This window comes from Hydra vulgaris, chromosome 05, assembly GCF_038396675.1.
Source record: "Hydra vulgaris chromosome 05, alternate assembly HydraT2T_AEP".
In the NCBI taxonomy this organism is placed as follows: domain Eukaryota; kingdom Metazoa; phylum Cnidaria; class Hydrozoa; order Anthoathecata; family Hydridae; genus Hydra; species Hydra vulgaris.
Genome location: NC_088924.1, coordinates 9,565,001 through 9,591,716, shown reverse-complemented (window position 1 = coordinate 9,591,716; position 26,716 = coordinate 9,565,001). Strand labels below are relative to the sequence as shown.

At 27.3% G+C, this 26,716-nt stretch overlaps 1 protein-coding gene across 1 annotated transcript in view; it reads right to left on the bottom strand.

The window, feature by feature from the left end:
• Positions 1 to 322: 322 nt before the first annotated feature.
• Positions 323 to 26,716, bottom strand: part of LOC136071838 (erythroid differentiation-related factor 1-like) — a 44,684-nt gene continuing 18,290 nt past the window's right edge. The window contains exons 5-10 of the mRNA XM_065797315.1: positions 17,029 to 18,433; positions 14,487 to 14,668; positions 7,546 to 7,684; positions 2,490 to 2,648; positions 1,284 to 1,436; positions 323 to 1,077 (exon numbers count right to left, since the gene is read on the bottom strand). Coding sequence (XP_065653387.1) covers positions 517 to 1,077; positions 1,284 to 1,436; positions 2,490 to 2,648; positions 7,546 to 7,684; positions 14,487 to 14,668; positions 17,029 to 18,433 — 2,599 coding nt within the window. The 3' untranslated portion in view covers positions 323 to 516. The remainder of the gene's footprint in view (positions 1,078 to 1,283; positions 1,437 to 2,489; positions 2,649 to 7,545; positions 7,685 to 14,486; positions 14,669 to 17,028; positions 18,434 to 26,716) is intronic.

Below are 26,716 nucleotides of genomic sequence, written 5' to 3'. Positions count from 1 at the left end.
TTAAACCAAAACTTTTAGACTCAAATCTGTTTTGAAAATATATTTTATTGAAAAAATTTTACAATAATTTTACAAATGAAGTTCAAAAACACATGGAAAAAACAAATAACCAAGAATATATGCTAAATATTTGACTAGGCGGTTAATCATCAAATATTTAAGACTATGACAATAAAAATGCAGATGTTTATAAATTTGAAAAAAAAAAAAAAAAAAATTAAAAATTTTTTAATTTAACAATGTTTCTGAGCTTCTATTTGTATTCTATTTGCTTCTTCATATTTTTCATTGGACAATTGAAAATAGAAATTGTAAAAGCAACTTTGAACAAATAAAATTTTCTTAAAATAAATATTATAATACAAAAAATAAGAACATTAAAATATATAAACACAGATAACATAAAATGTGAAAATTAATAAGTTTATTATACATAGATGTAAAAATGTTTTTATTATTAATATTATTTTGTTTTCATGAATGAGAAGTCTCATTTAAGTCAATATTATTTTGTTTTCATGAATGAGAAGTCTCATTTAAGTCAATATTATGCAAACTTTTATTCAGAATTTTCTCCGATATTTTTGATAAAATTAGAAGTAGTTTTTCTAACATAGTTGTGATGCTTGTGTCATCAATTATAGAGTTTCGTAAAATAATCTCAAAACATGATTTCAAAGCATTTATCTCTAACCCTTCAAGTCGTTTCATTTTCTTTGACATAACAATGGTATCTTTGAATGTTGAAGATAGCTGATTATAGACAATACAAGACAATTTCATTAATTCATCAATGTCAATGACAGCATCACATATTTTCGGTTTGGTATCAGAGACTTTTATCAATAAGTTTTGAAGACATGTGATTAATTGTGTGTTTTCGTTGAGAATATTAAACTTTATTTTAAGATACTTCCAAGAATGGTGTTGCTGTAAAAGATAATCATATAAAGCTATGCTTTCAACAATGACCTGAAGAACTTGTAGTGGAAAATGTTCAGCAGATAGAACTTGATGAAATTTCTTGTAGTGAAGTTCAGCCAGGGACCGATAACTTTTCTTATCAGAATCAGAAATCTAGTATAAAAATAACCGCATATAAACATAAGTGGATAAATGCACAAATAAATGCATAGGTTTAAATTATACACATACATACATGCATATGAAAAAGACAAACAATTAAACATTTTATCTAGGAAGAAGACCATTAAACTAACATCACCTTACATCACTAATTTTTCTTTATGTTATTATATTACTTGTATATAATTTAAAAATACCTGATTTCTGAGCATATGATGATAAAGAGAACCAAGTCTATGATGAATAGCTCCAACACGCAATAAAACTTGATTTTTGTCAGAAGATCCAAGAAGTAAAGGCTCAGAAAACTGTAATGCTTTCATAAATGCACTTGAAACATCTTTAATAATCTAAATGATACAAATACATACACATATATTTTAAGTTTAACATCTAGACATACTTGTGTGATTTGGACAGGTTTCCAAAACACCATTTTCTTATTTAAATATAAATGAAAACTTACTCAAGAGAAAAAATACTCATAAAATTTGTAATTTAATTTAGGGACTCTTAAACCTTGATTTAAAATTAAATGATTGATTTTAATCTTTTTTGTTGAAGTATTGCAATAAAGTATTTTAAAAATTAAAGGCAAGGAAGGACATCAAGTTGAAAAAATAACTTTATAATTACATAAGAAAATTGCATTATAGAAGCCAGTCCAAACCACAAATGTGTAGGCAAAAGAAAAAGCAGAAAGAAAATTGTATATAGATAAATTTTAACACATTGCTTGCGGGTGCATTTCGCAGCGGATTTGCAAAAATAAATAAAAGGTTAATTTTAAATTAAAATTGATTTTTTCGAACACTAAAACACAGATGAAAAACAGAAGAAAAAAATGACACTAACCTGTGATAGTACAGGACAAGCACTGAGGTAGCAGCCTTCAGAAAATATTCTAGTACATGTTCTATGCTCAAGCATTAATTATCAGAGAACATACTAATACGTGTCCTGCATGCAATGTGTTAATTAAAAAGATAAGAAATTTTTTTGGGATAATTATTATTCAAGTAGGGAGAAAAAGATTAAGTTGCATCATACCCTACCTTTAAAAATACTCAAACAAAATGACATCCTCCTCTTATAAATGTAAAACATTTGAAATTATAAATATGGAAATGAAAAATATATTTCAAAGTAAGTCTTTATTACATTTTTTATTGTGTGATTTAGATAATAGTATAAACAGTTTGAGTGAAGGCATAAAATAAGCTTAATAAACTTTTGAAAAAAATAATAAAAATTTAAATAACAGTTAAACACAATTTTTAAAAATAATTAAATTTCAACCAAAAAAAGGTTAAATAATACATTTAAAAAAGTATATATATATATATATATATATATATATATATATATATATATATATATAAAAACAGAAGAATAACTCTCACATTTTCTTCAGCGTTAGACTTTAAAGGAGCATGATCTTGTATTAGGCAACCCATATTAAAGTAGCATCCTGATAACTCCATTGAAATGTTTTCCCATATTACTGAAGAATAATCTCTTTTTTGCAAAATTGACAATGCTTTATTATAGTATTCAAATGCCTACATAAACATATACATAAATACATACATACATGCATAAGTATATATATATATATATATATATATATATATATATATATATATATATATATATATATATATATATATATATATATATATATATATATCAGGCCTTGTTAAGAAGCACTACGCAGCTCGCATTTTGCTTGCGAAAAGGCGAATTGCCTACGCGTTCAGCAGTTTTGCGCTACGCAAAAACTTATATCTTTTAGAATATTTAAATTATCTTTTGAATACCGTTAACGTGACGTTTATTCAGAAGAAATAAAGTCGTAAGTAAATTTAACCGCAATTGTAAAATAATAGATTTTTTTGTTAAAGAAACAGTTTGTTTCATAATTTTTTTTTTGCTATTAAAAATTAGTTAAAAAAAAAGTGTTTTAAGTTTTATCTTAAGGAATTAAATATATAAATTCCTTTTAAATATAAAAATTATTTTTAGTCATAATAAGTTTAAAAAATGCACGATTTATTTTGATGTAAATAGTTCATTAATAAGATATTTTGTTTATTGTTAATTCAATAACGTAAAGTTTTAATGACGTTCATTTAATTTACGAAAATAAATTATGATCACGAATATGTTATCGGTAACTGATAAATAACAAAAAAAAACTTTATTGTTTAAAAACATTATTAAAAAGAGATCACAAATTAAATAAGAAAAAATGTATTAACAGTTAATAAAATAACCAAAAACCAAATATAAAATCATAAGAAAATAAACAAATATTTTACGTTTCATGAAAAAAATATTTTTTTCAAAATAAAATTTAGTTCATATTTGAAGAAAATAATAAAAATGATTTTTTTAATAAGAACTAAGATTTTATTTGTAACTTTTGTTATAGTGAGAAAAAAACAAACTGTTTGTATGATTTTTAACGCGTTAATAAAATAACTTTAATTACAAATAAATTTAATTACAATATGTATATATATATATATATATATATATATATATATATATATATATATATATACATATATATATATATATATATATATATATATATATATATATATATATATATATATATATATATATATATATATATATATATATATATATATGATCAAAAAGTAAGGTGAATTTTTAATTTAAACTTCCTGCCTTATTCGAATCGTCCAATCTTTTTTATTTTTAAGTTGGTAGGAATGTCATTAACATTTGCGCCAAATTACATGTCAAACTCATAATTATTTTTTTTTGTTTACGCTTGTTTCTGAAGTACCAAAAGTGCATTCGGCGATTTTCACGATGTCTAATTTTGTTGAGCAAAGAAGTGCTATTAAATTTATTTAATAGCACTTCTTTGCTCAATTTAAAGCTCAAGAGACCACTCCGGGGAAATCGTTTTGAGTCCATTGAAGAGATCCAACATGATTCGGCACGCGCATTGAAGGCTATCCCTACCGAGGACTTTTCGGCATGCTTCGAAGACTGGAAAAAACGTTGGCAAAAGTGCATTGGGGCCGGGGAGGGGGGATTATTTTGAGGGGGACGATACAAATTTGGAAGAATAAATAAAGATTTTTCATTTTATAAAAAAATTCACTTTACTTTTTGATCACAGTAGTATATCAGTATTATTAGTATTAATGTGGTAGTATTAATGCGGTAGTGGTGTCGTGGTAGTGCGCTCGCTTTGTAAGCGAGAGGTTCCGAGTTCGATCCCCACCACGTCCCTGGTAGTACCGCGCTCAACTTGTTTCTCCATGCAGCGGCCTTGTTCGTCAAGGTTCGTGTTTCGGAGTTATAGAGTTGAGAGAGGGTTATAACCACAATTAAGTAGCCTCCTCGTGTGTAGTGGCCTTCTCGACCTTGGGGAGGTGAACTAACATAAAGAAAAAAAATATATATCTATATATATATATATATATATATATATATATATATATATATATATATATATATATATATATATATATATATAAAGATATATATATATGTATATATATATGTATATATATATATATATCTTTATATATATATATATATATATATATACATATATATATATATATATATATATACATATATATATATATATATATATATACATATATATATATATATATATATATATATATATATATATACATATATATATATATATATATATATATATATATATATATATATATATATATATATATATATATATATATATGTATATGTATATGCGGTATATGCGGTAGTGGTGTCAAGGTTCGTGTTTCGGAGTTATAGAGTTGAGAGAGGGTTATAACCACTATTAAGTAGCCTCCTCATCTATAGTGGCCTTCTCGGCCTTGAGGAGGTGAATAACAAAAAAAAAAAAAAAAAAAAAAAAAAAAAAAAAATATATATATATATATATATATATATATATATATATATATATATATATATATATATATATATATACAGTATTGTGAAAAAGTTAGGAACCACTAAATAAAAAAAAATTTTTTTTTCAAATAAATTTAATTAATTTTTATTCTATAGATAATAAAATAGTCTTTTTTTTTCAAACATTAAATTTAGCATAAGAAAAAAGAAAAAAATTTTTTTTTTGAAAGTTAGTTAATAGAACCTATAAAAAATAAGGATTAAATATTGTGTTAATTTTTTTTTATATTTTTTTTGTGAAAAAGTTAAGAACCACAAAGAATTTTTTGTGCTAAATGCGGCGGAAACGTCTTTTTAAATCTATTTTTCCCTTTTTTTTAAAATATTCTTTTAATGACCTGAGTTATTACCAAAGAACCAATAAAAACATTTGAAAAAAATTAATTTTTTTAAATACTTTTAAAAAAAGTATTTAATTTCAAACAAAAAAAAATTCTTTCCTTTTGAAAAAATGAGCAGAAAAGCTATTACCTATGAAGATCGTGTAAAAGTGGTGCATTTTCACCAGGAAGGTAAATCCGCTCGCGAAATTGGAAGAATAGTAAAGCGATCACATAGTTCGGTGCTAACAATCATCAAAAGATTCAAAGAGACGAAATCTTACGTTGATTGCCATCGTTCTGGAAGACTGCGTTTGACGACACCCAATGATGATCGCCTTTTAATCAGGTTGGCAAAGAAAAATCGAACCATGCCGTCGCATGAATTAAGAAGGGAATGGAAGCTTTCAAATGGACGTCAAGCCTTGGCATCACTTGTGCGTAGGAAACTATTAGCTAACAATATGTTATGGAAAAAAGCTGTTCTAAAACCGCGACTTACCAAACGACATATAAAAAAGCGAAAAGAATTTTGCCAAAGCGTCAAAGAATGGTCTAAACAAAAACGGAGGACAGTAATGTTCAGTGATGAGATGAATATCGAGGTTGATAACCGAAAAAACCGAATTATGATTCGCAGGCAGCCTTCAGAAAAATATAATCACGATTGTATCGTTCAAAGAACAAAACAAGGTAGCAGGTCGGTTGGAATATGGTGCTGCATGACATATTATGGTCTCGGTATGTTTAAATTATTTGATGGTCGACTCAACTCTACTTATTATGTCGATATTTTAACTTGTTACCGTCAATTGATGCACTTGAGCAAAGCGTTCCGTTCATTTTTCAGCAAGACAATGCACCATGTCACAGGGCTAAAATTGTCTCTGAATGGTTCGAAAGTAAAAATATTGAGCGTCTAACTTGGCCACCAAATAGCCCAGATCTAAATTGCATTGAAAATCTTTGGAGTTGGCTTGATAAAGAGATTGCCAAGAAAGCACCAAGGAGCCTTGAGGAGTTGCACAACATTTTACCAGCAATACTTGGAAATGTTCCCAAACATATTTTAGAGAATTTAATAGACTCAATGCCAAATCGTATAAATGAGTGCTTAAAAATTCATGGTAGAATTACGCAGTATTAGGTGGTAAAAATTATCGTTTTTTATTCTGTGGTTCTTGACTTTTTTACAATTTTTTTAAAATAAAAATTACCTATAAAACTTTAAATACATTTTTTATATTTGTTTAAAAGTTTTTATCACTATTATTTTTTATTTTGTTTGTCTATTTTCTAAAATTTATTATTATTATTCTTTTTACCAGAAAAATATATTGGGTTAAAAAAAAATTTAAAAATAAAAATAAAGTATGATTTGTTTTTTTTGTGGTTCTTAACTTTTTCACAATACTGTATATATATATGGAAAAAAGTTTCATTTTGGCATGCCGTTAAAACTGATCTGATCAGTCATTAGCAGAAAGGGTACTGGATGTCTGTACATAGGGAAAGGTATATAGCAAGAGCAGTACAAAGAAATTCTACAAAATTGGTCAAGCCCGCAGCTCAGAGAATAAGAACCAATTACATTCTGGGTATTTAATTTAAAAAAATCCTAAATCTTAACAAGAAAAATCGATTTTACTGTAATAGATCACCTTAAAAACCTTGACACTACCCACCCAAACACCAACCCTAAATCAATGTATGTATTAAAGCCTCCACCACTATAATTATATGATTTTATTAGTGAAAGTTTGAATGTAATAGCAGAAAAAGATATATTAGAAAAGATTTTTTCTATTACCTAGGACTTAAGTATATATATTGTAAAGTCTGCATTATTTTATCTTTATTATCTATTATTATCATTTTATTCCAATGCTATTTGTATGTCCAGGTACCTGAAAAACTATTTGAAGAATAATTTTCAGTTAAAAAAGTCTTTAAAGAGTAATTTATTTAATAACTATTTGTATAATATTTGTTGGTTTACTTTGCAGCATATTCATTTAGCTCATAACTATGTGTTCTTTACATCATTCGTATATGGCTTGTATTTAAGTATAAGCCTTGTGGATTTCAATATCTTTTAAAAATTATAAGTACGTGTCTTGAAAAAAAAATAAAAAAAAAGAAGAAATTTCTTTCAAACTACCTTTCCAAAATATGTCTTTTCCTCTTGAGTAAATTGCCCTCTAATATCATTTGGAGATTCTTTTGAAATGTTTCCATAGACTTGAGCACATAAATACATTAACTTTCCGCTGTTTGAATAAACCAAAGCCAAGTTTTCTCTATAAAATTTGTAATTTAATTACACAATATAATCCTTTTCTGTTAACAGCCATGTTCATATTCTACATTCTACATTATTTGGATGGTCATACAAAGAGGTGCGATTGCACACCTTCCTGATTAAGAATGATATATATATATATATATATATATATATATATATATATATATATATATATATATATATATATATATATATATATATATATATATATATATATATATATATATATATTTACCATTCTTGATCAGGAAGATGTGCAATTGCAAAGGAAGGGCACAGGGGAAAAAGCAGACAAGTCAAATTTTGCAAGTTTTGAGAAAACCCATTTTAAAAGTTTAAACATTCTTCAATGATCTAAGCTACAGAATACAAAGTTGAGATTCAGCATACGGCAAGGCGAACCAATATCATTGCTAGAAATAATAAAGTTTGTATGTTTTTTTAATGACTGATGAGATTTAAACTAAAAAATCACATAAGAGGTGGTTTTGTGACATGACTGTTTTTTCCCCCTGAAAGCAAGATATTCCAAAATAGGCTTTTTTTATTCTACAGATTTACTTATTATGCTTTGGGATGCTTAAACAATGACATTAGAACTTAGAAGCCATATAAATCAATCTTTACAAATAAAAAAAAATCCATATAAATCAACCAAAGCGAGACATTTTTTGTGATTTACAGAAAGCTTAATTTCATGACAACTGCACAACATACACAAACAGCACACAAGAACAAAGTAAGAAAAATAAAACAAGCTACAGTTGCAATGTTTTAATGAAACAAGGGATTCAACATAACCAATTCAATCCTCATTCTCTGACGAATCACTGAGTTCATGACCTGGAATAGCTCTAACAGTGTCTGATCAACAATGAGGAAGCTCATCAAAGAACTGATGATTTGTAGGGCTGCAAAACTTTTTCAATACTTAAAGGTCTTTATACTTTTCTGAACTGATGGGCAGAGGACCATTTTCAATGCAATGGACGGGAGTCCAAAATGTGGATTTCCCTGACTGGGTGTGTTTTTATAGAGCATGCAGCTTTGAAAGAAAGTCTTAAGTACTTTGTGTAGGCAAAGAACATGTCCTGTGTAGCCGTGAAAGGTGTTGAACACATGATCGGGCAGTTGCAAATTCTGCAAACCAATCCTCTGGCAAGTCTACATTCTTTGCCATGTTGACGTTGCTAAAGTCTCTATCGCACTCCATTTAGGACTCCATTAGCCTCTAATGAAATCGCACTCCATTAGCCTCTAATGAAAAAGGTGATTTTCACTAACTTGAATCTCTTGCGCTCATGTACCTGATTGTATAAGAACCTTATCAATATGTAGTTTTTATTTTGTCCACTGCACCCATTGCAGAAGAAATTGATTTTGTCCATGGCTTCAGAAATGTGGCTGCGGGTGAAGTCAGCAAGAAGTGAACAAACGTTGTCAACACCCTTTTGTGCTACTGTTTCATCATATGTATACATATACACTTCATCAGTTGACAATACATGGGTTACAAACGTTTACAGGCTGAGCTGCCTGCGATAGTAAACGCCATTGGTGGACTTGTTTGGCACTTGTAGGTTTTTGGCAAAGTCAAAGCAGATTGCTTCAAACTTGTCACATTTTCTTGTCCTTTCCTTAGCTGCAGCTTTCCTGTTGTAGAATGTAGGGGTCTTGCGTTTGTGCAGCTCGAGGTTTGTTAATAGTTCAGTTTTTTGCTATTCAGACCAGCAACATCTCTGCCATTGCTCTTGGCGTCGGCGATGTCACCATCCACATGCTGCAACTTCACAATGAATTTGTCACATGTAGAACAAGTGTACTTCTGTGGGTAACCAAATCCAATGCTAAACTTGGTGTTAAACTGTTTCCTGTAGGAATCATAGCTAACCTGCGAAAAAAAATAAATAATATCACATTATCAAGGCATAAAATTAGTCAAGGACTATTGATCGCTTTTATTCTAAAAAAAGAATAGCTTAAGTTGAAACGCTTAGCCTAATGCAAAGCAATTGAAACATGCGTGTGATAGATTGATTAGATTGAAAAAAAAGTCTCTTAATTTTTAATGATTAATACGGTGACATTGTGCCATGCTGTGAAAGACAAAATCAATGGGTATCAATGTGTATGCACAAGGGTTGTTCACGGAGTTTTAAACATTTTATAGATTCATTAGTTTTGAAAAAAAGGTGTTGAATTTCTAAAACAATAGAAGAAAAATTTGAGTTATCTGACCAGTGATAAAAGATTCTAGATATTCAACTTTGATTTATTTTTATAAATTATTACCACACACTACCACTGGTTCAACTGATGTTTCTGTGGATACTTTTACAACATACATTATGCTCATCTCTTTAGTTTTGTAGGAATCTTTGTCTGCACCTTTCCTACACCTACGTTGTTTTACAGGGAGAACTATTACCATTGTAGACAGATAAGCATCTTGGCTGTCTTTGCTTGAGTATGCGTTGAAGCCCTCAATAAGTGATTGTCTTGCAGCTTCATCTATCTGTTCAAAACATTTTAGACGACTACATTTGCAGTCCTCACCTGATGTGTGATTTTTTATGTGTTTAATCTTTGCTGCATCTTTTTTCCTCCCATTATTTTTTTGCTTTCGAGGCTTTTTAGTCACAACTGGACTGTCAAAACAATCTGTCATTTTGCACGCACTTTGTTATTATGCCAAAGCTAAACGCTGATTGGCTGACCTAGTAATTTGAATCAACACCACATTACTCACCGGGGTGAGTAATGTGGTATATGTCTACTTTTTCCCCTGTAGATTTTGGACATGTCTGGTTCTTCCCCTGTGCCCTTCAAATGTTTGCAAATGTTTTAATAATATTACGGGAAACCCTTATAAATAAAGTAACAACTCAGATTGTTTAAACGCTTGTTTAAAAAATATACACATTTAATACAATTTAAATTATATTTGTTTTTTTACTTATTTAAAAATAGTAAGTTTCCATAAATATACATGATTGTAAATACTTAGACATTTAAAAAAAATGATAGTTTAACTTTAATAACTCTAATAAAAAATTTATTCAAGAAACTTTTGTTTTAAAAGATTTTTAAAAATTAATATTCAATTCTTTTTTTTTTTCAATAAAATTTTTTATCTTTTTAAGTGTATTAACTTTAATGATTCTTATATAAAGTTCTTTAAAAAGACGATCATTGTCTAAAGCAGTTGTCATTTATAAAATTAAAATTAGTTTATTTTTAAAAAAATATTTTTTATTATACAAAATGCATACTTATATAATTTATGTAACATGAATAAAAAATTTATATACAATTTTTGTTAATACTTGAAGAAAAAACCATTATCAGTAATTTATTACTATATTTAAAAGGATTTTTCTAATATAAAAAAATTTGTAAAGATAAATGTTCTTATGTTATTAATTTTTATTGCATAACTAAAAAATCTTTTTTACTCCGCGCATTTTTGATATGTAAAGAGCTGTGGTCAAATCATCAAAACAATTAATATTAACATGGTCATAAAGGCTTTCCTGACCAAGACTGATATACACACACACACACACACACACACACACACACACACACACACACACACACACACACACAAACAAACATATATATAGATATATAAGTATATATATAAAGTGACGTATCCAAAAAGTTTTCATGTATAGCAGTCATACCTCTGCGGACGCATTAATTTTTTTTTTTAGCAGACGACTTAACAATCGATAGTGTCAACATATTTTCAAATCTCAAGTATCAATTGGCGCAAAAAACCTTAAAAAGCTACTAAAACAGTCAAACATAGCCTCTACACTCTAAAAAACAAACTTATATAAGTATTAAAATACTTTGAGCTGGAATTTGGGCTAAAAATTTGGGCACCCATACCAATATACTGGCATCAAAATTGGCCTGGATACTGATGTATATATATTCATATACACACACAACTATCTATACATATACATACATACACACACACACATATGGACGATTCCATGTGAAACATCAAATTTTTTTGAAAATGCTCAGATTTTGCTGATGTTTAAACCACCTAAAGATTTTAGTAAATTATGAACATCCTGAAAATTTTATCATCTAATTTCAATTGGTTCCTATGATATTAAGATATAGCTATTTTAAGTTTACCCACCAACAAAAATCTGCCATTTTTAAAAATGGTTTAGGTCCTAGTTTCTGTTAGATGTGTTTTGGAAAGCTGAAAATTTGTACCTTAACATATTTTGGGCCAACGAATCCAATGAAACAACTTAAAATATTTAAAAATGAACATAAAACTTAAACATTTATCACAATTTAATTGGGGCGAGTTCACAAAATCACAAAAACCCCGATGTAGCTCGATTTTTTTTTTTTAGTCATTCTGAATAGTTAAGTTATAGTTAATACAAAGAATTGGAGAGTGGTCTTTTCTAAAACAGAAATAAAAACATAGTCAAATCTACTTAAATTTATTGCTTAAAAGACAGGTATTATGATAACTCAAAAGAGAAAAAAAAATTTGACTGTTTTGTAACTGAAACAGTTTTGACTATATCGAAATGTTCTTTAGATGTTGTTGACTTGTTGTTTCTGTTTTTTTAGTAGTTTTATTATCTAGAAATAATTATGTTGTAAAATTAAAGTTTTAAAATTTTTTTTATAAAATTTTCATAAAACTTTTTTATTCTATTTTTTTAGAGTTGTTAAAAAAAACATCTTTTATAACAGTTTAACAACAGTCGAAAGTTTTGATATGCAATTTATTCACGATTTTTATCAGTCAAGAAACTAACTTGCTATGTACGCTAGAACTATAAGAAATTTTGTTTATTTTTTTTTTCTTATGTTTATTCGTTTATTATGTTTATACGTTTATTCACTTTTATGTCTTTTTGCTTTTACAAAAGTTTTTGCTATATTTGATGTTTTTTCTCAATACTTATATAAGAAAATAAATTGATATTTATTTGTAATAAATATTACTTGATTTATAAATTTTGTTAATGACAGAATAAGTTAAATAAAAGAATGACATAGTTTCTTTAATAAATGTATTTACTGAATTTGAAGCATGTATGAAATTGTTTATTTTTTATTGTCCAATTTCCGATGTTAATATGAATTACTAAAGATATTGATCATAACGATTGCACTGTTGAAAAAAATGTATTTAAAAACTTAAACAAAAGTTTTAAATAGGCTCCTAAAAATTTCTTTAAGAAAGTTAAGTAAATTAACAATGCACTAGCCCACAAAATTTTGCAGCATCGTTTCATTTTTTTACATGAAAAATTTGTTAAAAATAAATAAAATTTTTCACAAATAAATAGCAATTAGTTTTCTGGCTTTCCTGTGCATTGATAAAAACATTAAAGTTTAGCAAAGACATTTGAAAAACAAATTTAAAAGTCTGTGTTTCTAGCACAACTTATAAAGTATTTCCTTTATATACTGACTGAAATAAATTGTATACCAAAAAATATTTTTATTTTGGTTATATTCTTATATACTTTTTTCCTCGACTTTTATAAATTTTGGTTGTTGAAAATAACAAACGCTCTAAAAATAAGAAAACAAAAACAGTAAATATTTTGGTATATTTTTTTTGAAAACAATTTTTTTTTTTATTAATAAATCTTTTTTAGCTTATTTAATTTAGATTTTCTATTTTGTATGGTCTTCGGTTCTTTTCTTTGAGTATTGCTGATTTATTCTCTAGTTTCTTATTGCTTTATTTTGCCGTGAATTCTTAAAACGCTTACTATAAAAAAATGTGGTCAAGTTATCTAAAAAAATCTAAGCGTGGGTGTACAAAGTGCACAACCGCACACGCTTTTCTGGAAGGCTTGTGTGTATGTGTGGGTGTATATATATATATATATATATATAACTTAAATCGACTGAGGGATTGGCATGGGACAGCAATCTTTACTTTCATTATTTTTCGTTTTTTCTTCTTTTTCAAAAAACGTGTATGCTATAAAGATAAGCAAAACTAGTGAGCAAATGCTTATATAAATACGCTATAAAAGAAAAATATAAACATGCTATAGAAGATAAAGAGCACTTTCTTGATAGTATTATGCACAAAACAGTATCACTATATATATATAGAACACTATTCTAGGAAAAAAATTTGGGAGGCGGTACCCCTTCATCCAGAGAAATTTAGTAGAAACCCATCATTTTTTCAGGAAAAAAACCGTAGAAAACATAAAAAAAAAAAAGGTCCTCAAATTTTAATTTAGGCGGCCAAATATGGTCGACACTGTCGAAAATGGTCTAGAATAGCTCCTGTATATATATATAATATATATATATATATATATATATATATATATATATATATATATATATATATATATATATATATATATATATATATATATATATATATATATATATATACACACAAACACATATATACACATATATACACACACACACATATATATACACACAGATACACACACACACACATATATGTATATATATATGTATATATATATATTTGATATATATGTATGTATATATATATATATATATATATATATATATATATATATATATATATATGTATCTATATATATACACACACACACATATATACACATATATACACACACACACATATATATACACACAGATACACACACACACACACACACACACACACACACACACACACACACACACACACACACACACACACACACACACACACATATATATATATATATATATATAATAGAACTAATTTTGATAAAAATAAGTAACTAAGATACTTGTCATTAACTATATTAAAAGCTTGAACAGATTGCTCCAAAAATGATAGACTTTTTCTCCATAATTGAATTTCAGAATCCATTGGATATCCATACAATTTTGCCATACCAGCTGCTTGGTTCATGTACATAACACCAAGTTCATTACGTATGTTTCCCAACCGCCTGGTTAGGTCTACTATCTAAATAAAAACATATATCTTTTTAAATTATTGTTATTTATGTAAGATAAGTTTTATTTTTAGTATAATTATATACAGGCCTTGTTTTAAAGCATAAAGTGGCACACTATTTACGTACGCATTGAGTCATTAACATAAGTGGTAAGCCATTTCAATTGATCCACATTTTAAAAGTTTGAATGACAATTATATTTGATATTAGCGCTCTATACAAATGTAATAAGTTAATAAAAAGCAATGAAATCTTAAATTTCTTTTATGATTTCTTAAAAAAAGAAATCATAAAAGAAATTTAATAAAAAAACTTCTTAATCATCTTGCCCAAGAATATTTATTTAGACAATTTCTCATAACAAGCAATAACAAAATTATTACCAAACTAAAAATATATATATTAGCTAAAAAATAATACACATTAAATTTTATTTTATATTAACGCCTCTTTTAATATTTTAATTTAACTTTTTTTGTTTGTTTTGTTATAATAATTAATTTATCAAAAAAATTAAAAAAAAATTATTACAAACTTTACATTTTTTTTTTTTTTTTTGTTATTCGCCTCCTCAAGGCCAAGAAGGCCACTACAGATGAGGAGGCTACTTAATAGTGGTTATAACCCTCTCTCAACTCTATAACTCCGAAACACGAACCTCGACGAACAAGGTTGCTGCGCGGATGAACAAGTTGAGCGCGGTACTACCAGGGACGTGGTGGGGATCGAACTTGGAACCTCTCGCTTATGAGGCGAGCGCTTTACCACTACACCACTACCGCATGACATCTTATAAAGCAAATGACATCTTATAAAGAGTTTATTTATTTATAATTAAATAAATAAATTCCTATAGATATAACTCTATTAATTTTTCGAAAAATTTTTTTGAGGGTGTTTGGAATAAATATACTTGATAATGTTATCAAGTGTAAATATATTTAATAACGACGATTTAATAACAAATATATTTAATCTAAACTCCCTTGAACAATTATATTGAAAAATTAATAACAGAGTTATATCTATAGAGGTATTTTAATTAATTATCACAAGTATTTACGCTTGAAGCAATATAACTCTTGCAATGTCATCATTTATATTTATAAGAAATAATAGTTTAGAAAATAAAAATTTTATAATAGTCAGCTTTATATAATTAACAGATGTGCAATATCAAAAAAGTGAAAACAGAAATTTCCTTATATTTTAAACATGCTATAACACTGTTTTAACAAACATGTTATAACACACTTTGTATAAACATATGTTAATTTTTTTTTGTCTTAAGGCAAGTGAAAGCACACTGGCATATATTTTTTAATAAATGGTACTTGGAAACTTCAACTATTTTTGTTTAACTTTTAACTTTTGCCTAACTTTTTAAAAGTGAAAGAGAATTGATATTTGCTGCAATTTTAAGAAATAATAATTGATTCATTTATACAAATGTAGAAAAAATAAAAAAATTAATTTATGCCTAATAACAATAAAAAATGTAATAATAAATTTATTTAATATTAAAAAACAATAAAAGTTAAAACAAAATAGACAATCCACAATATATACATTTATAAGTTAACAATTCTAAATATGTTTTTATTAATTAGTAAATTAAACTTGTTTTACGTAGGGTTGCTAGGCATTCGGCTTTTACAGAGGAGAATACAGTGCCAAACCTGTTAAAAATAAATTTTTTTAGTATGTTTTCTTTCGTAAATGCCGGACCATCTGGCAACCCTAGTTTTGCAGTAGTTTAAAAAAAGTTAATGTTCATAAATAAAATAAAAAAATAAAGATAATTTTATGATGTCAAAATCACTATGAGCTAATGTGTTAAGCCCTTTTTATTTAAAACAAAGCCTGATATATATATATATATATATATATATATATATATATATATATATATATATATATATATATATATATATATATATATATATATATATATATATATATATATATATATATATATATACATACATATATATATATATATACATACATATAATGTATATATATATATATATATATATATATATATATATATATATATATATATATATATATACATACATATAATGTATATATATATATAAATATAAATATATATATATATATATATATATATATATATATATATATATATATATATATATATATATATATATATTTAAATTATTTAATTCATGCAAAACTTATTTTTGATATTACATTAGATTCTTAAGTTGCTATTGAATTTATACAACTACTCATTTTTAATTTATGTCATAAGATTGTTTTTATAAATAAAAAATTTCTTGTTATCAAAATTACATAAATTACATAATTAAAATAACATAAACTGTGCCACATAAAAAAAAACCTGAGTAACATTTTCATTTCCAAAAGTAACATTAGTTTTAGCGTTTCCTCCTGCTTTTAAAAGAGCCTCTTCATATAACTCAGCAGATAGTACTAAAAGAGCTTCTTCCTTTAATTTAAAACAGTTTTGGATTGATTCCACATCAATTTTAGATTCTTTATTTATATGAACAGATTCCTCATAACTTGCAATGTTAGAAATCTTTAAGTCATGCTCATTCATAGCATAAAAATCTTCCATCTCTGAAGAAATGTTTATGTTACCTTTAGACATGATTGTCAGTATATCTGCATAATACATAATTAATTTTACAAAACCATTTACAACCATAGACTTTTGTTGCATACATGAATGACATAAAAATGACAATTTGATAAAGCGAAGACCATGGCCAAACTTTCTTTTCGAAATATAGATGTCAACAAGTGCAACATAATTTAAAATTGCCAATTTTAAAAGGTTGTCTCTTGAGTTAACATCATCTTTTATATCTCTTGTTTGCTCAACTACAGTTTGATTAATTAAAGTTAATGGTTGTGTGTCCTTGTCATTATCATTGTTATATAGTAATAATTTTGCATCAGTATTTTTTGAGGAGGGTATTGCATAGTTTGACATTTTGGAGAGCAAAGACAGAGAGCTTGCAATATGAACAATGGCTTTTTTGCACTTCGTTTCTAGAGATATAGGTGGCATAGGCTTTGGTGGTAAGGTAGGTTTTTTTGCTTTGGAAGAAGAAGAACACATCATTTTGACAGAGATTGTAGAAACAGGTGATATGGTTACTGGAGCTGTTACTTTTTCATTTTCACTATCATTTTCATCATCCTCAAAACTTGATTCTGAATCAGATTCATCATTGTGTTCTTTGTTTTTTAGTAAACTATTACTGTATAACTGAGACAACAAGTAGCCAGCATCAAATGTTAGTGTGGGTTCATTTTCATTACTAATCAAACAAATACAACTCTCCAACATTTCAACAAGCTTTAAATCATTTTTGTCATCATAATCTTGCGAATTATACATGTTGCGAGCAATTCTATAAAGTAACATTGCAACAGAGACTTTAAATGGATCCTTATGTCCTTCACCAGACCCAATAGAAGTCAAATCATATAACTTTACCACATCATCTTTCCTACTTTTAAACAACCAATATGTATGGCCCTCTTTTGTACAATTTGATTTCAAGAAAGACAAGATATTTTGCGCCACATCGCATATCACTTTAGGAGAAAAACTACTCCCCTCTAAGTTTGGGAGTTCGGAAGTTTTAAATTGTTCATATTTTTGCACAATACCATTAAGATGATAGCACATAATAAGTTCAGGAACATTACACATCAAATTATCAAGCCAGTAATCAATTCCGGTCAAAACGCTAATAGGTTTGGACGATTCACTAACAAATGAAAAAAAAAAGAGAATGAAAAAAAATTATGTGTATTACACTCACCAATGTGCAATACTGTTACTAAAAAATTCTTTGTTATATATATATATATATATATATATATATATATATATATATATATATATATATATATATATATATATATATATATATATATCGCAAATAGTTGATTTTCTATTGTATATATACAAACAGTTAATTGTATATATACAAACAAAACTGTTGTTAGTATATATAAATTTGAAAATATTGTTAAAACTACTTTTTTTTTTTTTATTCAAAAAATTTATAAATTCCAAAATAATTTTAAAGAAAAACTAAATAAAATATAAATTAATAAAAGTTCTTATCTTCTTTTTTTCTTATTTTTTTTCTTAGTTTCTTTTATTTTACTAGTACTTTTTTAACATAGTTAAAAAAGCAATGAATATCACAAAAAGCAATGAATATCACAAAAAGCAACGAATATCACAAAAAGCAACGAATATCACAAAAAGCAACGAATATCACAAAAAGCAACGAATATCACAAAAAGCAACGAATATCACAAAAAGCAACGAATATCACAAAATTATTGATATACTATCTTTTTACTATCTTGAACAAAATATTTTTATCTTTTCTTGGTAAATTATTTACCTCGAATGATAATAAATTCATAATTTACATATGCAAATGTGTAAACAAAATAATCACAAAATTTGTAATTTTAAAATAAACGCAAAAAAAAAAATGTTGAAGGTTTTTTATATATATATCTTATTAAATTTTATAAATTTATTTATTTGGTCATATTAAATTTTTAATGTTGTGGGAGTCAAGTTGTTTTTTATTTAGTATTTCAAAATGATGGAACTTTATAACTTTTAAATCACAACATTGTTTGCAAACTCAGAATCCACTGCAGAAAGTTTTACCAGAACTCTATTTTTAAAAATTACTGATAAAAAATAAAAAACTTACATTATACACAAATTAAATTAACATAGTCTAGGGGCAGTCAATTTCACTTTGAAATAATAGAGAAAGATTGAAAATTTTAGAATAAAAAAGAGCATAAAGTTTGATTTAAAAGACCTGATTTGATGAACTAGTTGAAATTGTGGCATAAAATCAGCAACTTATATTTGAGTAAAGACTTACTTTGATATATCTATATTAAAGATTATAAAATATACTTAGATTATATAATATATAGTATAATATATAATCCTAGCATCTAGTCATTATAAGAAGCAATTTCTTTTAACTTGTTTCAGAGCTATTTGGTTAAGAGAGGGTTTAAAAAAAAAAAAAAAGCCACCAAGACCTTAGTTTCTTTTAGACTTTGAGGAGTCACAGAAAAGTTGCTACAGAATAATTATGGACATATTGATTCAAACATTTTCCCTTAATGTCCAGCTAATCATATACATAGTGGACATGTCAATTGAGTGAAAACTTTTTTCTTTTATGAATTGTAGTTTACTTACTAAAAACTACTATTATACTAGAAAAAAGTGTTTTTGAAATTAGATAAAGTGCAACGTGAAAAAAATGGTTCAAAAGAAGGTGCTAGGATAGTATCCATCTGTCTATTTTAATGATTGATTGTGATTCAGAATTTTATACTGAAATTGTTTAAAATTAGGTCTAAAAAGCCTATGTATGTGTAGAATTCAATATATGTAGAATTTAATATATGTACAATTCAATAAATATGATTGGGTATAAATTTTTTTGAAAAAATATATATTTGTTTTTATTTTAATAAATGTCATCAGGTATAATAAATAAAAATTATTATAATAAAAACAAACCATTAAAAAGATAACATTAAAAAGAGCATAATAAAATATAAAAAATATTTTTTTAATGTTAACATCAACCAATCTAATAAAAAATGGCCCCCAAGTTTTTGTTATTGTGTTATCACCATCATTCCAATTAAGAACTTTTTTGCCACTTCATAACTCTTGTCAAACTTTAGCTCTGTGATTCTCAAATTTTTCGAACATGATACTCTGGAGTAATAGATATGTTTTTGGGATGCAACCAATCAAAAGTACCTTGGCATGATTTAGAATGCCCGAATTATAAAGTCTATTTTTGTTTTTATTTAGTGTTGGTTAAATAATATAAACAAGGTATCTGGATGTTCCATATGGAGGTTTGTTGATTGTTGATACAACAGGATGTATTGGGTAATCTTTTTTCTCATTTGTGCGCCTTAATAGTCATATATTTTAGGTGGCACACAATCTGATGGATACATTTTAAAATATGTTGTTTGTCAAACTTACCCTCTTTTCTTAACCCTATATTGCACACATCTTTTTTAAATTAAAAAAAAACGGACAACCACAATGCAAATTATTAAACTTAGAGTTTAAAATTCAAACGCAAGTTGTAACAACTTAAAAACAAGCAATGATGATAAATTAAAGAGAAATCTCTGCAAAGTTGATATTATTTTAAAACAAAAGTTTTCTGTTTTTTATGGATGTGCTGCCATTTGGCAACATTATGCAATATCGGGTTAATTTACACAATAGTTTTTGAAATTTGGTAGTGAGGGTGTTAATGTGATAAACATATATATCATTATCAATATATTTATGTATACAAATGCATTTTGTGTTATACTATATACGCTTTATGTATTTTGTTATTTTGTTACAGACTAGTATAATTATAGCACTTTTGAGCCAAGATATTTAATTTGGTTATTCTTTACAATCAAAAGAGCTAAAATATTATTATGAAATAAAAGAAAGATGGAGCAATTCATGAAACCTGATAGACTTGGTATAAAACTAAACTCACCAGATGCAGCAAAAACATACAACCATAGTGAAACTGAGTGAATCGATAGATCAATTCCTAAACAAACTTAAAAATTAATCTGAGGACTGTAAGTTCACTGCTGTAAGTGTTGAGCAATACAAATCTGAAACAATTCGCGATGCATTTATAAATGGCTTACTCTCCAACATTATACGCCAACATTTACTAGAAAACAAGATATTAGATCTATCATCAGCCTTTGACCAAGCTAGATCTTTAGATGTGGCCCAACAAAATTCAAAATTATACTCACAATTGACCATACCAATCTCTGCCTCTAATTAGGAAATCAAATCCATCTTTACAAAAACAATCCACAACCGATAATCACTTAGCTACTACAGTAAAATCAAAACAATTGTGCTGGTTTTGTGGAAACATCAGACATCCATGTACTAAATGTCCGGCTCGTGAAGCTATCTGTCACAAATGAAAAAAAGATTAATCATTTTAAAAACTTTGCAGATCATCTAATGTTTCTGCTGCTATTCCTAAAATTGATGATGTATACTTCTGTGCCACCATATCAGCTTCAGCAAATTCTCTCTCTTCAAAGTCAGTCATAACATCTCTATTATTAATAAGTATAAAGCAGAGGCTTTAATTGATAGTGGGAGTACAAACAAAAGTTTCATTAACAATAAACTAGTGGCTCTACTCAATTTAGATGTTATTTATGAACAGAGTGTAATTGAGATGGCATCAGCTTCTTTATCAGCAAAATCAGATGGATATTGTTATGTTTCAATAACTCTTCAAAACAAAATCTATAACCAAGCCAAGTTGCATGAGCTAGATAACTTATGTATAGATATTTTTTTGGCACAGATTTTCAAGAGTTGCATGAGAGTATTACCATTAAGTATAGTGGGAAAAAACCATTCATAAAGTTTGCAGCTTTAACAACAATGAAAACTAAACCTCCTGAATGAAAACTAAACCTCCTAAGCTTAGATTGTTCTTAAGAATATCTAAAATGAATTTGTTAAGAACCATTACAGTGTCTTCAACATCAGATTCTCTTTTTTTTCCTTGAAGATGTTTTATCACCTGAGTTATGCAACTGAATCAAAGTAACACAATAAATAGCTTTATTGTGTGTGTTTCTTTACCTTATAGCAAACTTGGTACTGATTTTCATTTTCAACCCGTTGCTCATAGTCCACTACAAGTTTACAACATGTACTGTCACCCTGTTGACGGTACATGTTGTGAACTTGTAGTTGATATATAATATTTAAAACCTGTAAAATAGACAGATGAGCATGAGTATCTTTTTCACAAACAAATCTTGTTCTTGTGAAGTGCATACAAGTTTCCAACATGTTCACTCATTAAATGAGCAAACATGTTGCAAACTTGCTTGAACATAACATAATTTTTTTTATGTTTTAAAGTTGTATGCACTTAACAAGGAGTCCACAATCTAGTAAACTGTGGCATTTTTTTTTTTGCCTGAGAATTTTCCATTTCTAGACTGTGAATAAAGTTTTACAATTTTTATATATAGTGTTTGCTTGTGGCTTTGTACTGAAATTTGTAGTTTACAATAAAAGTTTTAAAAAATAAAGATCAAATGCTAATATAAAATGACATATATAAAACGCTTGTTTGGAAATATAAGCATTTTATATATGTCATTTGGAAATAAAAGAGGAGAGATAGGATCTAAGAGGAGAGATAGAGGAGAGATAGAGGATCTAAGAGGAGAGATAGAGGAGAGATAAAGGAGAGATAGAGGAGAGATAGAGGAGAGATAAAGGAGAGATAGAGGAGAGATAGAGGAGAGATAGAGGAGAGATAGAGGATCTAAGAGGAGAGATAGAGGAGAGATAGAGGAGAGATAGAGGAGAGATAAAGGAGAGATAGAGGAGAGATAGAGGATCGAAGAGGAGAGATAGAGGAGAGATAGAGGATCTAAGAGGAGAGATAGAGGAGAGATAGAGGAGAGATAAAGGAGAGATAGAGAAGAGATAGAGGAGAGATAGAGGATCTAAGAGGAGAGATAGAGGAGAGATAAAGGAGAGATAGAGGATCTAAGAGGAGAGATAGAGGATCTAAGAGGAGAGATAGAGGATCTAAGAGGAGAGATAGAGGAGAGATAGAGGAGAAATAGAGGAGAGATAAAGGAGAGATAGAGGAGAGATAGTGGAGAGATAGAGGATCTAAGAGGAGAGATAGAGGAGAGTAAAGATAGTAAATAACTAGTAGTATCTTGTACTTTGAAATTTAGTTAATAGAATGATTTGTATTTCCTTTATAAATGTTTAACTAACTTAATATTTTAATACATATTTCAATAATATTTTTCACTATTTAATTTGCTATATGGTTTAAAAAAATAATATATTACCAACTTGCTACAAAAAAAGATTGATCGGTTTTTTGAATTATACTGTATTATACTGTAAGGAGTTCAAGCCAAAAATTATATACCATTTTGTATATAAATGCAGTATTTACAAGAGTATTTACAGTATAAAAGTTGCACTGGTTGATAATAAAGCATTTATAAGAGTTAAAATCAGACTTATCAGTTGTAAAATAGGACATTTTTAAAAAAACTCAAATATATTTTGGTTTTTTTAAAGATTAGTTTTTTTGGGTTTGGTTCTTTGCCAATCCTGGAGAATAGCCTTGAAAATAACCCTGGAGAATAGCCTTGTCTCCATATTCTTATGATATCCATTATTGTCCTGGCCAATGCAATAGTAGTCCAGATACATTTACTCGTGTTAGATGTGCAGCAATAAGTTCAGAATCATTATATGATTTGCAATCCTGCACTTTGTCATCCTGGTGTTACTAGCCTCCATCATTTTATTCAATCAAGAAACCTCACTTATTCAGTAGAAGATGTAAAACAAATATGTAGAGATTGTAGAATATATACCTAATTAAAGCAACTCCATTTGAACATATATCTATTAACTTCAAAGGTCCATTACCTTCTTCAACCCCTGAACAAAATATGCTAACAATTGTAGACGAATACTCACATTTTCCCTTTGCTTATCCTGTAAAAAATATGACAACTCAGACAATAATATGACTTCCGCCTTTACAGCACGAAGAAGTGTTTTATTTGCTATACTTAAATTTGTACAAAAATTTAAAAATAATTTAATAATGGTTAATGTTCAAATTTGTGATTTTAACGTTTATAAAGAACTTCAAGATAAGAAATTTAAAACACTTGAAATCTTAATACACGATTACTAAAGTGGAATGAACTTCTAGAAAAAGGTGTTGCTGAACTAGAAAATGGAAAAATAAATAGCCAAAGTTCTAAAGTATTGATTAGCAGTCATTTTACTGCTGATAAACCTAAGATAAACAACCAAGAGGCTAGTATTCTAAATGCTTTCTCTATAGAAATCTTGGAAAGAACGAAGAGAGAAAAAAATTTAATAAAATATGGCGTTAATGAATCAAAGGAAACTGATGTAAACAAAAAAATAGACAACGATAAAAACGCAGTAAACAAAATTTTTGCAGCGTTAAAACTTGATAATGACAAAATTACATGTCATCAACATTTTAATTCAAAAAGTGAAACCTGGAAATAATTATGGTTGAAATAATTAATTAAAGAAGCCAGCAAATTGACGAATATAAAAAAAAAGTTTATATCAACCCTGACCTTACCTTTATAAGCCTCCAGGTGGTAATGAGAAAGAGAAACTGAAATTAATTGAACAAATTATTAATGAAAACAATAGGACCAACAAAACATTTTGTGGTGATTTCAACATCGACTTTCTTAACTCAATAACCTCTTTAGATTACATTGCAAGAATACAACCTTTAGATTATCTTGCAAGAGTACAACCTCATTAATATAATTAATGGCTCCACTAGATAAGTGTCTATTACATGTTTTGATCAAGTTTTAATTACTAGGAATCAATCTAATGTTACAGCTGAAATTCATGATTACGGTATAACTGATCATCTAATTGTTTTATTCACAATATACGACTACTTTGATAGGAAAATAATTCAGCGGAAATTTAGGAAACTAAACAGAGAATCTTATAATACAATAAAGTCAAAAATGGACAATTACTTCACAAATGACAGCTTTGATTATATTTAGTTATAACAAATTTATCAACAAAATTCAGATTAAATTAGACATTGCAGCGCTAGAAAAAAAGGTTGTGAGTAACGGGCAATTTTTATCGAAAAACAAATGGATGACCAGAGAATTGCACAATTTAAGAAAGTTTATAACAAATTTAAGCTCAAAGGTTAGAAGAAAAGATGATTTAAAACTTCTTTTAATTAAAAAAAAGCATATAAAAAAACTATCCATAGCCAAAAAATAACTTCTTTAGGCAACAGCTGATACATTGTAAAGGAGACAGTAAGAAAACTTGGATTGTTCTAAAGAATTCCCTTCAATGATCTACTAAAAGTGATTATTTGATAAAAATTGAAAAAAATTCATGTTTGATTGAATCGGAGCAGGAAATAGCAAACTTGTTTATAGATCACTTTACTGATGCTTCGCTTGAGCTTAGACCAAACAACTTTAACCTCCTAAACTATTCCAAATATCTTCCATTTCATGATGTTACTTGGGATTTAAAATCAGTATCTAATGAATCAATTTGAAAATTCAAAATCAAAAAGTAGTTGTAGTTTTGATCTAATAAGTAATAAGTTTTTTAAACATTGCATATCAGGTTGCACTCATTTTTTAACAAAAATGATTAATGATTTTATTAGTACTGGATGTTTCCCACAAGAATTAAAACTAGCTATGATAAAACCTGTTTATTAAAAAGGAAATGAAACTGTTACGGAGAATTACAGGCCAATAAGTATATTACCAGCATTATCAAAATTTTTGAAAAAGCTGTTATATATAAAATTGAGAAAAATCTTGATGATAATGGAATTATTCCGATTAATCAATTTGGCTTCAAAAAGGGTTGCAATGCAATACATACTAATTTAAAAATTCTCAATACAATAACGGGCTATAGAAACCAAAATAAAATTGTTGCAGTCATTTTACCAGAGTTGTTAACAAGGCCAAAAGTAGCAAGGCCAAGGACAAAAGTTTTAAGGTCAAGGCCAAGATTAAAAGTTTCAAGGCCAAGGCCTACGCTAACATTTCAATTTTTGCCTTACGTTAAGGCCAATTATTAATAAAACTGTAAGTAGCAAGTGCTGTGACAATAAAACCACATTTTGTAAAAATAGACCAAGGTTATGAACAGAATTCAACGAAATCAATAAGAAAATATGTATTTTATTTTTTTTAAGACCAAGACCAAAACAATTAAGATCAAGTCCAAAATTTTTAAGCCCAAGGCTTTAATTTTTGGCCTTAAGGCCAGGCCAAGGCCAAGGACTAACAACTCTGCATTCTACTTGATGTAAAAAAAACTTTTGACATCTGTGCCCATAGCATTATTTACAACAAGCTCAAAA